Source organism: Acomys minous (genome assembly GCF_964271855.1).
Source record: "Acomys minous genome assembly, chromosome: 20".
Taxonomy (NCBI): Eukaryota; Metazoa; Chordata; class Mammalia; order Rodentia; family Muridae; genus Acomys; species Acomys minous.
Genome location: NC_140502.1, coordinates 17,970,481 through 17,984,285, shown reverse-complemented (window position 1 = coordinate 17,984,285; position 13,805 = coordinate 17,970,481). Strand labels below are relative to the sequence as shown.

Genomic DNA, 13,805 nt, shown 5'->3' with positions numbered 1-13,805 from the left:
GCCTAGAATCCCCCAGTGAGGGGCTGGGGATGTGGCTCAATGGTAGAGCCCCTGCCTAGAATCCCCCAGTGAGGGGCTGGGGGCGTGGCTCAGTGGTAGAGCCCCTGCCTAGAATCTCCCAGGGAGGGGCTGGGGGCGTGGCTCACTGGTAGAGCCCCTGCCTAGAATCCCCCAGTGAGGGGCTGGGGATGTGGCTCAATGGTAGAGCCCCTGCCTAGAATCTCCCAGGGAGGGGCTGGGGGCATGGCTTAGTGGTAGAGCCCCTGCCTAGAATCCCCCAGTGAGGGGCTGGGGGCGTGGCTCAGTGGTAGAGCCCCTGCCTAGAATCCCCCAGGGAGGGGCTGGGGGCGTGGCTCAGTGGTAGAGTGCTTGCCAGGCCTAAGTTGGACCCTGGGTTTGAAAAAGTGACTTACGCAACAACCTATGTGGCGAGATAGCGATATGGAAAGGTAAGAAGGAAGAAGCAGACCTGGGCATGTCAAGAAGATATGGCGGAGGCTGGGAAACCTGATGTTTATTCCCAGATCAATGGAGTCACTGGAGCACTAACGATGTTTTGTACGTGTACATTTTACTTTTTGTTTTGTTTTGTTTTGTTTTTTCGAGACACGGTTTCTCTGTGTAGCCCTGGCTGCTCTGGACTCTCTCTCTCTCTGTAGCTTACTTCTGCTTCCCAGAGTGCTGGGATTACAGGCAAGCTCCACTTGTATTTTACTTTTGAAACAGGGTCTCATGTAGGCCAGGCTGGTCTTGAACTCTGCCTCCCAGAGCGCCAAAGTGATCCCAGCTGCATCATCATGTCCGCTGACTCTGAAGTTTTGAGTCATGACTCCCGGGGCCACAGGGGACCCAAGTCACACTACAGAGACCACTGTGAAGAGCCACAGTCAGGGTAACACAGTGCCCAGCAGGGGAGCTGCAGAAGACACAAGCCCGAGGCCACCAATTAACTTTAAAGTTATAGCGGGCTTATTGGGCACCGGTGGCAGGCGCCTTTATACCCAGCACGTGAGAGACAGAGGCGGGCAGATCTGTGTGTTCCAGGCCAGGCCAGTTACACCATTAGGAGCCTCGTACAAGTCGGGCCCACGAGCTCACTGCTTTCCGTGGCTTATTTCCGAGGTTTCGCTCCCGCCTTAGGGTAGAACTAGTCTTTGAGACTTTTTCCACAGGTGAAATGAGGGAGGCCCAGAAAGGCGAAGGAACGTGCCCCGCTCCCCAGCTGGGAAGCACCAAGGCTGGAATCAAGTGGACGGACAGTGCTGGCCCCACGACTAGAGTCAGCCGGACAGTAGGTGGGGGACTGTGGGAGTTGTGAGGATTTGGGGTGGCCACCGGAGGAGGAGGAGGAAGCAGGAGGGGGACACAGGCCCACCTTGTAGTATCTGTTGGTCGTGTTGTTCTGGAAGAGGGTAATGCATTTGCAGTCTAGGCGCCAGTAGTGCCGTTTCCTCTGTCAGAAAGACATGGTCAAAATAAATAAATAAATAAAAATAAATAAAAATTTAATTTAATTTAATTCAATTTAAAAAAGAAAGACAGACAGACAGACATGGTCAGGGTGAGGTTGGCAGTCAGGTCGTTCGCAAGAACAACACCCAGCCTGCTCCTAGCCTGGGACTGTGGCTCTGCTGGCCTCACTCACCAGCCACCCCACCCTCAACCTGCCTGGCTCAACATCCTCCTGCCCAGCCTCCTTCCTCTAACATACCCTCGATTGTGTTTCTCGTACTGCCTTCAGAACCGCAGCTCCTAGACTCCATTTACCTGGACTTTCCTGGTCCTCCTCCTCTCCATCCCAGCCCACCTAGCCCCCCCCCCCGCCCCCCGCCCTTCTGGCCACTGACTACTCTGCCTGCTCAAGCATTTTCAACAAACCTTTAAATCTAGTCGCACCCAACGGGCCTCACTTACCCACTCTCCCGGGCCCGCCCATAATTCTGACTCCACCCACCCAGGGGTCTAACCCCGCCCACCCAAACTAGACCCGCCCGTCTGTGCACAAGCCCCGCCCCACACACAACTCACCAGTGTGTCCTTGTTGCTGTAATGGACCACCCAGCCCTCCCGCAGAGTGGTGCTGGATTTCCTGGTCGTGTGTCGCACAGACTGTACCACTCGCATCAGGGGGATATATCCCAGGGAGCTGCAGGGGATGGGTGAGACATTACATGTCACATGCAAAACTGATGTCTCTCCTGGGGCTGCAGGGACATCTTTGAGCAGTCATGTGAAAATGCAGGGGTGTTTTTCCCCTACTGAGTTTTTAGACTTTCATAGCAAGGGACTCTTGCTTTTCTAATTAAAAAAACAAAAAACAAAAAAACCTGTTGGGCGTGGTGGCACACGCCTTTAATCCCAGTACTCGGGAGGCAGAGGCTGGTGGATAGCTGAGAGTTTAGGGCCAGCCTGGTCTACAAAGTGAGTCTAGGCTACACAGAGAAACCCTGACTTGTTTAAAAAAATAAAAAATAAAACAACAACAACAACAACCTCCCCCCCCAAAAAACCAAACCAAACCAAAAGAATAAATAAGTAAATAAATAAATATTTCCAGTGTTTGTGTGACTGTATGCCACATGTATGGGGGTGGGTGCCTGAGGACAGAGGCAAAGGTCATTTTCCCAGAAGCTACAGTTACAGGCAGTGCGAGCTCCTGATGTGGGCGTTGGAACCAAACCCAGGTCCTCTGCTAGAGCGACAAGTGTTCTTTTTTTTGGGGGGGGGTTGGTTTGTTTTTTCGAGACAGGGTTTCTCTGTGTAGTCTTGGCTGTCCTAGACTCACTCTGTAGTCCAGGCTGGCTTCGAACTCACAGCAATCCACCTGCCTCTGCCTCCTGAGTGCTGGGATTAAAGGCGTGCGCCACCACGCCCAGCATGCAACAAGTGTTCTTAACCGCCAAACCATCTCTCCAGCCCATCCCCCTTTAAGAATTTTTATCTATTTATTATTTTGTGTGTGTGTGTCAGAGAGGGGGGGGGGAGGGAGGGGGGCCTGTTCCACCTCTGGGACGTGGAGGTGGAGGACAAGTTCTCGCCTTCCGCCATGTGTCTTATAGGGATCAAACTTGGGCCACCAGGCTTTCACAGTAAGCACCTTCACACACTGAGCTAACTTCCTAAGCCTACTTTGCTTTTTTTTTTTTTTTTTAAAGATTTATTTTTAGTTGGACATAGTGGTGCATGCTTTTAATCCCGGTACTCAGAAGGCAGCTCTCTGAATCTGAGGCCAGCCTAGACGACAAAACGCGTTTCAGGACAGCCAAGGGCTACAAAGAAAAAGCCTGTCATGACGAGGATGATGATGATGATGATGACGACGATGATGATGGTGATGGTGGTGATGATGATGATTTCTTTCAGTTATGTGTCTGAGTGCTTTGCTTGCACAGCCTGGTGCCTGAAAGCCATTTCAGATCCCTTAAATTGAATGGCTGGGCCCTGTGGTTGCTGGCAACTGTGCCTGGGTCCTCTGGAAGAGCAGCCAGTGCTCTTAGCCGCTGCGCCATCTCTCCAGTCCCTGGCTCTGGTTCCTGAGATTGCCTCCTCCTGTATCATGGGCTATCACTGATCCTCCTGCCCAAGCCTGAGTTACTGGAGTACAGGTGTGCTCAGCCACAGTGCTGAGGTGGGGGGGGAGGGTCACCCAAGACTTCCTGCTAGCTAGGCAAGAACTGTACCAACTGAGCCACACTCCCAGCACGAAGGTGAGTCTTGGAAGGGCCAGGTTGTGAAGTTGGTTATAGGCTTAGGCTTAGGCCTGGAGGCAGGGCACATGCCTAACCACACAAAAGGCCCTGAGTTCCAGCCCCAATCCTACAGTGGAAGGAAGCCAGGCTGCCTAGCAAGGACCTAACTAACCTCTTTGTATCTCGGTCTCCAGCTTTCCAAGGAGCTCAGCACAGGGCCTGGCTCCCCGGGGGCCCGCAGTAAGTGTTAAACAGCACCTAACGTAGTGACTCTGGGACTCTGTAACTGAACAGCGCTGAAGGCCCCCTCCCCTTTGGCCAGGCAGTTGTATGTTTACCTCTACTGCTGGATTTGCCACCTTCCGTGGACATTCTCTTTTCTAACCTGAAAACCCCTCAGCAGCGGTGGAGATTCACACTTTCTCTGTCTTGTGTCTCTTTCAAACACTAATAAATTGCCCTTGAATTTTAGAAACAAAATCCTTAAAAGGATCGGGGGTATGTGGGGGGTAGGGCTGGAGAGATGGCTCAGTGGTTAAGAGCACTACCTGCTCTTCCAGAGGTCCTGAGTTCAAATCCCAGCAACCACATGGTGGCTCACAACTATCTATACTGAGATCTGGCGCCCTCTTCTGGCATGCAGGTGTACATGCAGGCAGAGCACTGTATACATAACGATAAATAAATCTTAAAAAAAAAAAAAGCTATTTGAGGACCTGGGTTCAATTCCCAGCACCCACATGGCAGCTTACAACTGTCTGTAACTCCAAGATCTGACACTTTCACACCAATGCACATAGATTAAGAAAACTAAATAAAATACAAGAAAAAAAAATAAAATAAAAGGATCAGGGAAGAGTCCAATTTTAAGTTGGCACTGTACATGCTAGGCTGGCAGACCCTGTCAATCACAGCACTTGGGAGACGGAGGCAGAAGGAACCAGATAGCTTGGGCTACTTGAAATATGGTCTTGAAAAAAAAAAAAAGGAAGCGAGGGTGTTAGGGCCGTAGCTCAGTGGGTACGGTGCTTGCTGAGCATGCATGGAGGTCGGTCCCAGCAGCATATAAACTGGGCATGGTGGCTCAACCCTGTCATCCCTGCAAAAGGATCTGAAGTTCACATTCAGCTTGAGGCCAGTCTCAATTATGCAAAAAAAAACATGCTTTCGAAAGAAAAGCAACAGAGCTGGAAAGATGGCTCAGTTGTTAAGAGCACTGACGACTCTTCCTGAGAACCTGGGTTTGATTCCCGGCACCCACAACTGGCTCACAACTGTCTGCAGCTCCAGTTCCAGGGTACCTGGTGCCCTCTTATGGCCACCCTGGGTACTGCACACATGTAGAGCACAGACATACACACAAACATCCATATACATAATACACACACACAAACACACACACACACACACTAGAATTTCTCTGTGTAGCCCTGGCTGTCCCGGAACTCACTCTGTAGACCAGGCTAGCCTCGAACTCAGAAATATACCTGCCTCTACTTCCTGAGTACTATAAAGGCCTGCTTGGCCACACAAAAAATATTTTAACATTTATTATTTTTTTATTTTGTTTATCTATCTATCTATCTATCTATCTATCTATCTATCTATCTATCTATTTCTTTTTGAGACAGCATTTCTTTTTGTAACAGAGCCCTGGCTGTCCTGGACTCACTTTGTAAAGCAGGCTGGCCTCAAACTCACAGAGATCCGCCCCGGCCTCTGTCTTCCCAAATGCTGGGATTAAAGGTATGGGCCACCACACTTACAAAGTTGGGGCTCAGGAATTGAGAACATTTGCAGCCTTACTCCGATACAAGCCCATCTTCGAGATGGGAAAGCAGAGGCTTGTTTGGGGAAGAGCCCCCTGAAGAGTCCCCCCGACCGCGTACCTCTGCGCCTTGCCTCCCTCGTTTTCCTCCTCCTCGCTGGCGTGGAGGGCGTTCTCTGAGTGGGAACCTGGGATCACCCCGGAGTCCTCTAGCTCATCCGAGAGAGAGCTCTTGTCAGCCTCACTGTAGTCGGCGGCCTCCTCCATCGGCACGTCTGCGGGGACAGGGGCATCAGATGGGGCCGCCTCCGTCCATCCAGTCCCCACCCCCCCCACCCCCCCCACCCCCCGCCGCCTCCGTCCATCCAACCCCACCCTGGCGCCTCCGTCCATCCAGCCCCACCCCCCCACCCACCCCCACCCACCCCACCCCCGCCGCCTCCGTCCATCCAGTCCCCACCCCCCCCACCCACCCCACCCCCGCCGCCTCCATCCATCCATCCCCACCGCCTCCGCCCATCCAGCCCCACCCCCGGCGCCTCTGTCCATCCGGCCCCACCCCAGCTCTCTTCGAGGTGAAGAGCCTCACCTCCATTGACGAGCGCCTCCCCCAGACAGTCATTAGGGACTCGGGTAGCACAGCGTTTGTGACAGTTAAACTTGCAGTCTGGGATGAAGGGATGGGCAGGAAAGAGACAGTTAGTGTGTCTGTGAATTATGTACCTATGACATGGTCTCGTTATGGAGCCTAGACCGGCCAGCATCTAAATCCTGGCCATGCTCCTGAGTCAGCCTCAACAGTGCTTGGATGAAAATGTGCACTGTAAAGATTGAGGAGATACCTTTAATCCCAGCACTCGGGAGGCAGAGGCAGGCGGATCGTTGTGAGTTTGAGGACAGCCTGGTCTACAAAGCAAATCCAGGACAGCTAAAGCTACCCAAAGAAACAGTCTCAGAAAAAAAAAAAAGATTTAGGTGGGGCTAGAGACATGGCGCAGAGGTTAAGAGCACTGGCTGCTCTTCCAAAGGTCCTGAGTTCAATTCCCAGCAACCACATCACAACCATCTGTAATGAGATCTGGTGCCCTCTGTACATGCAGACAGAACCCTGTATACATAATAAATAATAAAATCTTAAAAAAAAAAAAAAAGATCGAGGCGATGACTCCATGTGTAAGAGCCACAAGCATACTATTTTTTGTTTTCTGGGGTTATTTTGTTTTTTGTTTGTTTGTTTTTTCAAGACAGGGTTTCTCTGTGTAGCCTTGGCTGTCCTGGACCCACTTTGTAGACCAGGCTGGCCTTGAACTCACAGAGATCCACCCTGCCTCTGCCTCCTGAGGGCTGGGATTAAAGGCGTATGTACCCCCTCCTGCCCCGCCCCAAGCTGTTCCTGATATTTTTGCTGTTGTTGTTTTGAAGATTTCTTATAGCCTAGGTTGGCCAGAAACTGGCTTAGACAAAAGGTGGCTTAACTCCCAGGTCAAGTGGATGAGGTAACAGGCGTGGCACTGTCTGGCTCAGGATGAGTCCTGGGGGATGAAACCTGCGGCCTCTGGGATGCTAGCTTGGCACTCTTACCAAGAAAGCTGTGTCTCCAGCCTTTTCAGACCACTTCGTGCAGTTCAGGCTGGCCTCAGACTATGTAGCCAAGGCTAGCCTTGAACTCCGGGTCCCCTAGCCGCTGCGTCTTAAGTGCAGGATGGGATGACGGGTGTGTAATCCCAGACAATCCCCAGAAGTCTCAACTCGAATGCTCCTAAATTCTCTGACTTTCAGGGTTTCGTAGCGGGAATTCCACTCTGCTCTGAGAATCTAGATTTCCAAGCGTCTAGGGTCCCAGAACACCAGCGATCTGCAGAGCGGCCAGGACTCGGGATGCCGGTCGGAGATTCTGCACGCCCGCGAGCGGAGTTCCAGACCCACAGTCTTCCCGGAGGCTCCCACTAACCTTTGCACTGCAGGCCCTGGCGGAACAGACCCTTGAGCAGCTTCTTGCAAGCCTGGCAAACGGTGGGCCGTGTGTAGCTGTGTATAAGGAAGGTGTGTGGCACCTTGACCTTGGACATCAGCATCTTGTCCAGCTCAATGGGACGGCCTGTGTAGAAGGAAGAGGAAGAGGAGGAGGACGACGACGAGGGTGGTCGGCGAGGAAGGAGGTCGGTGGTGCTACGGCTCTACCCAGCAGCGAGGTGGGGGGGGGGGTGGGGTGGAAGAAATAATTCAGCATATTAGCACTTGCCTGGCCCCATCGTCCCCTAGCCTCCAACCCAACCCCACTCTTCAGGCTCTCACCAGCTCCTCTGCAGTGCAGGGCAGGGACTCGGAGCTGCCGAGGCGCACGGAATGGCCACTGGCCAGAGACGTGGATGACAGGCGGCGCTTGCGAGCACCGCTGCAGTTGTTAGGGATGCTGAAGGCACAGCGTTTGTGATAATTCAGCCCGCAGCCTATAGGGGGCGCAAGACCATCAGATCCAAAGCCTGAACCCACTGTTCACTATTAGGCGTACCCCCATCTTAAGAAACCACATCCTTGAGGCAGACGGGTGTGGAGGCGCACACCTTTAATCCCAGCACTAGGGAGGCAGAGGCTGGCGGATCGCCGTGAGTTCAAGGCCAGCCTGATCTACAAAAGTGAGTCCAGGGAAAAAACCAAAAAATAAAAATAAAATAAAAAAGAAAGAAAAGAAACCGCCTCCACACCTGGGAGGCAGAGGCAGGGGGATCACTGTGTGTTCGAGGCCAGCCTGGTCTACAAAAGCGAGTCCAGGATAGCCAACGCTATCACTGAGAAACCCTGTCTCAAAAATAAACAAGCAAGCAAAATAATAATAATAATAATAATAATAATAATAATAATAATAATAATAATAATAATAATAATAAAAAGAAACCGCCTCTTGCTTCAAGCACGCTCAACAGCAAAAAGGGTGGGGCACCCCAAACAAATGAATGCCCCTAAATGCCTATCCTATGCTCTATCCCCAGACCTGAACTCTGAGCCCCTCCACTGCTCTGTCCAGGAACCCTTAACCCCACTTTATACCAAGGATCATCTCCTAGGTGCGGCACCCGTTCCAGAACCCGGGGCTCAGGCTCCTCCCTATCTCCCAAACTTTGCAGTGGACCTTTAACCTAGCACACCAGCCCCACCCCACCCCACCCCACCCCCATACCTGGGGGCCTCCACCCACAAACCAGAACTGCAACCCCCTCCCAAAGATCTCCCACAGAGCTCACCTCATCCACCTTCTAAGCTTCACCCTTTACCTTAGCCCAGTCCCAGCATTCCTAGCGTCGCCCTCCATGCCCCAGCCTCCCGGGCTCCGCCCTGTCCCTTTGCCCCTCCCTCACCATCGCACTTGAGGCCCTGGCGCACAAGACCGAAGAGCATCTCTCCGCAGTGGTCGCAGAAGGCGGGTGCCCGGTAAGAGTGCACAGTGAGGGCATGCGGGCGGATCTGGAAGTCCTCGAAGGTGGCTGAGGCTGTGCAGCAAGGAGGGTAAGATACACTTGAGCCAAGATGCCTGGTCTACAGAGAAGAGAGTTCTAGGACGGCCAGGGCTGCACAGAGAAACTGTCTCGAAATTAAACAAACAAAAAATCCCAGCTCCCCACTGGGCAAAACATCTACATGCCTCCTAATAAGGCAGGAGGAGTTAGTGAGGAGTTGCTTAATGGGCAGAGAACTTAAATTTTTTTTTTCAATATTAAAACAGTCCTGAGTGCCTGGTGCAGTGGTGCAGAACTTTAATGGCAGAGGCAGGCAGATCTCTGTGCGTTCAAGACCAGCCTGGTCTACAGAGTAAGTTCCAGGACAGCCAGGGCTACACAGTGGGACCCTGCCTCAAAAAAAACAAAACAACAACAATAACAACAACAAAAATAAATAAAATCCGGGGAGATACTCAGCACTTAAAAGGTGCCAGCTGCCATGCCTGATGACCTGAGTTTGCTACACACGGGCCCCATTTGGTGAATCCCTACCCACAAAGTTGCCCTCTAAGCTTTACACACACATACACTAAACAAATGTAAGACCGTTCTGGTGGGCTGAGGGTGCTCAGTGCTTGCCTGGCAATGTGCAAGGTGCTGGGTTCAATCCCTGCTACTGCAAAAGGAGAGAGCTAACTAGCCAGGCACGATGGCACACATCTTTAATCTCAGTATTCCAGAGTCAGACAGGAGGATCTCAGTGAGTTGCAGGCCATGCAAGGCTACATCCTAAGATCTTATCTCAAATAAATAGGTAAATTAGCTAGCTAGTTTTCCCAAGACATCTGTGGGGCACATCTCTTTTTGTTTTGGATTGTTTTTTTTCGAAACAGGGTTTCTCTGTGTAGCCTTGGCTGGCCTGGCCTTAATTTGTAGACCAGGCTGGCCTCGAACTCACAGAGGATCCTCCTGCCTATCCCTCCGGAGTGCTGGGATTTACAGGCGTGTGCCTTTACCGTTGTGGCACTTTTCCTGCCTGTGCCTCGGGGAACGCGTTGATCCCGGGGGAGCCCCACCTTGCCCACCCTTAGCTACCTCTCCCAGAGGCCTGGGTAGCCGCTGCTTCTCACCCGACAGAACCACCTCCACCAGGTCGCCCTCCTGGATATCTGCGGCCGATCGCACCAGCTGCAGCAGGTTGGCCGATGTAGGGTCATGTTTGAAGAGCAGGATCTTGTCGTACAGCCCGTAGAAGCCACACTCCGGGAACTGAGGGGCGAGAGAAGTCGGGGGGCGGGGGGTGGGGGTGGGGGGTGGGGCGGTGGCGGCGACAGAAAAGCAGCCGCAGCCTACTGAAACCCTCTAGAGACAGGGCCGGCTGTTTCCCCCGGAAACTGAGACCCTGGCAGCCCACTGCTTCCTGCCTGTCCCCTCCCAACCTCAGCTTGAGCCGCAGGATGGGGGGGGGGGGGAGGGGAGGGAGGGGGGGCAGGTGTGCTGGGAGGGAACTCGGGTCAGAGTCTGGTGGCGAGACTGGCAGGGGTGGGGCTGAGGGGCCAAAGGGAGGTTAAAGGCTCCAGGAGCAAAGCGGACATTTCTAATTTTCCAGAGCTGTCGGGACACTGAGTGATCACACCCCCCCCCCCTCTTTTGGCGACATCTCCACCCCAGCTTCCTTCCTGAACCTATTGTCCCTGTTAACCTGGCTCTTAGCCCAGCATTTGGGGAAGAATTAACTAGAAAGGAGTGGGGGGGGGGGGCTTAGGCCTTTTGGGGGGTGGTGGTGGGGTGTGTGCTCAAGATAGTTAGAAGTAGGGAGGCCTGCCTTCATCCAAAGCTCCAAAGACCCAGGTGTGCGAGTTCCAGCTGGGGAGGGGGCAGGAAATGAAACAGCGTCAAACAGAAAGTGAAACTGCCCAGGTGGGGCACCGGGAAGGCCCGCAAGCAGGCAGGCAAGAAGGGGCCCTGAACAGCAGCACCTGCACCTCCTGAAGAAGACAGAAAACAAGCTAGGCCTGGTGTGAGGACGGGAGGCTGGGGGGTCTGAACCCTAATACAAAGAATTCTACTCCAGGGGCAATGTACAGGAGTCTCACAGCCTGCTTCCCCGTGAGGCGGGCTGCTTAAGGAGTGGGAGGTGGGCTAGTCTTGGGGAGTTGAGTCGGTGGCACAGCTCCCCTGATCTTCTACGGAATAATCAATACCGCCTTGCCCCTATGGTGGCTTGATCAGAGTTTCTTGTATCCCTTTGAGACGGGGGTCTGGATAGGTAGCCTGGGCTGATTTAAATCTTGTGATCCTCCTGCCTCTGCCTTCCCAGAGGTGGGATTACAAAAGTGCTAGGGAAGTTAGGAGGTCTTGTTCTAAACTAGCCTCAAGCGGCTGGAAAAACAGGGGAGGTGGCCCTGTTCCTGCCGCTTTCCCCTAAGGATCTATTTCCAGGAGCCTGAGAAAAGCCTAAACCCGGATGTTTGGGGATTCCAATGTGCTCTCAATTACAGAATTGCACATTCTGGTTTCCAGTTGTAACTGTCACATTATCAGTGCCATCCGGGATACTTATGATGTAGCAAACGTGATAAACCTAAGAGTCTAATATTTGCAATGCCTTCGGTGAAAAGATTTCGATGTTTACTCAGAAGTTCTCACATTTTTTTTTTCACCACCAGGCACTGCAAGGACACACAAGCCTCCTCCTAGGGGGAGGGGATGCGACCCAGGGCTTTTGCTTGTTGTTGGCAAGCGCCTCTCCCAGCCTGGTTGTAACTTTTGGCCTTCTAGGATCTGAGCATGTAATCAAACTTGGTTCCCTCTTGCCGTGACACTCAGGGGAGGAATCCCGATATCCAAAATTAAGAGTAGCATGGAGAAAGGGATTAAGGGAGGGGAAAGTGTCTGCAAGGCTTTTGGGGGTGCCAAAGTAGTGCACAAGGTGTGCCTTGCTCCTTCACACCCCCATCTCAGGCCTGGGAAAGGGGGAAGAACTGCGCCCCGAGACCTCGCTTGCCTCTTGGCAGCTTGTCCACACACCCACACCCACACTTGTCACCCGATCACCCTGGCCAGTATGGCTTCAATTTCTACTGTTTCCGAAGAACCGAGGCCCAGGATGGACCCATCAGCAGAGGCCCCTCTGATCAGCCGCTCCCACTTGCCCCTTCCTCCCCACTCCACACCTGGCAGGCCCCTCCCTCCCTTCCTCTCTGCCCGCTGCAGAAAACAACAACAAGCAGCGACACGCAATTTGGGGAGGCCTCTGGGGCACCCCACCCCTATCTGGGCCTCTCTCAAACCGGTGGTGGAGGTGAGGACAACTTGGGGGATAGTGCCCCTCCTCGTCTGTCACCCTAGGCTCCTGTCTCCCCTCCCAACAACCCCCAGGCCACCTCCGAAGCCTCCCTCCCCTTTATCAGGAGAGCCCCCTGTGCCCTCTCACCTTCTGGTCCACGATAGAACAGGCTAGTTGCTTCACGTGAGCCAACTCGGAGGCAGCGGGCAACAGCACGAACTCTCGAGTCAATCCGATCTGAATGTGGAAGGAGACCCCCGAGCCCGGAGCCGGGATGTGAGGCAGCAGAGGTGGCGGCGACTGGAGCTCCAAGCCACCGGGGGGCGGAGGGGACCCGGACCCCGGGGAGCCGGGCAGTCCGGCGGGAAGGGAGGGGGCGGCGGCCATGAGTGCCAGACTTAGACCTGCCGCCCGGAGCTCACTCCGGGACTTAGCTCCTAGAGCTCTCGTGCGGCGGTGGTAAGAAACGCAGGCATGAGACAGAGGAATCTGTCAGGTTGAGGGACTCGAGGATCCTGGGCAATGAGAAAAAAAAAAAAAAGGAATCTAGTGGGTCACACGCCGGGGAATGAAGGGAGCACAGATAAGAAAGAAAAGCAGTGGTTTGGGAAAGGGTAACCAGAGACTGGATTGCAAGAAAACAGAGAGGAAAATCGGGTAGGGGAGGGTCCCTGGAATCAAAAGACCTTGCATATATCCAAGGCCCCTGGAAAAAAAGGAGGTTGAGCGGAGCAGGGGATCCCAGGGTCCAGTGGGTCTGACGGCAGGATCAAACTCAGAACCGGCCTGAGGATGCTCTGCCTTGGGGGTAGTAGACAGCAGGAGTCTTCGGTCAGGGATCTAGTGGATCACAGGGACCCGACTGGCTCAGGGATGGGGAGAGAGGGGTCTCCAGGGCCAGGGCTGAAAGAAGAGACTCTCACAGGTCGCGAAAGTTGAAGAAAAGTTGTGTCGGGGCCGGCGGAGAAGACAGCGTTACCGGAGGCGGGGCGGATGGGGGGCAAGAGAGGGTCGCACAGCGCGGGTGGCTCTTTTTTCCCCCCCCCCCCTTCAAAGTTTAAGTCGGCGGCCGCGGCCCAGAAGGAAGTCTCGGGAGCGATGGCGCGGCGGGCCAATCAACGCAGGGTACCGTGACGTCACGGGGCGGAGCCTGATCGAGGGGCCTGGGGCGGAAGGGGAAGGCGGGACCCCGCACCGCGGAGTTGGGGGGCGGGAGAACCTGGTTTTGGGGGTGGGAGTAGGACGGAAGGGTCGGGGCTTCCTCTGCACGCTCCAGCCTGGAAAGCGGGCTTTTCGCTGCAGTCCACCTAGGCGCGCGGGAGGGGCAGCCGCTTGGTAGTTGACCGAGGGAGCTGTCAGGCTGGCCCGCATCCGGCGCCCACCGCAGGGAAAGGATCGGAAATCGGTGTCAAGTCCGGTGGCTTCGGCTGTTGCTCCTCTACCCACCCCCCAACCCCACGTCCCCAGCTCAACAACACAGACAGTACACAGGTGGGAAGTCGAAGCCTCAGGATGCACAGGAGAGCTTAGTGTCAGATCTGTCTCCAGTGAGCTGAGAGGGGTTTAGTGCCTGTGCGCCAATCAAGGCTGTGGCATGCCAAAGAGCAACAGGACTTCATAGA

At 54.0% G+C, this 13,805-nt stretch overlaps 1 protein-coding gene across 2 annotated transcripts in view; it reads right to left on the bottom strand.

Annotated features, from left to right (window-relative positions):
- The window catches only part of PRKD2 (protein kinase D2), a 31,478-nt gene extending 18,182 nt beyond the window's left edge, over nt 1-13,296 (bottom strand). Inside the window, exons 1-10 of one of the 2 annotated variants that reach the window (XM_084770995.1) lie at nt 13,155-13,296; nt 12,331-12,698; nt 10,025-10,163; nt 8,814-8,945; nt 7,753-7,907; nt 7,409-7,634; nt 6,047-6,124; nt 5,579-5,732; nt 2,029-2,146; nt 1,376-1,453 (exon numbers count right to left, since the gene is read on the bottom strand). In XM_084770995.1, the coding sequence (XP_084627121.1) occupies nt 1,376-1,453; nt 2,029-2,146; nt 5,579-5,732; nt 6,047-6,124; nt 7,409-7,634; nt 7,753-7,907; nt 8,814-8,945; nt 10,025-10,163; nt 12,331-12,570 (1,320 nt within the window). In that variant the 5' untranslated portion in view covers nt 12,571-12,698; nt 13,155-13,296. Of the gene's footprint in view, nt 1-1,375; nt 1,454-2,028; nt 2,147-5,578; nt 5,733-6,046; nt 6,125-7,408; nt 7,635-7,752; nt 7,908-8,813; nt 8,946-10,024; nt 10,164-12,330; nt 12,699-13,106 lie in introns of both variants that reach the window. The other variant, XM_084770994.1, reaches the window with a different exon arrangement.
- Nucleotides 13,297-13,805: the final 509 nt, after the last annotated feature.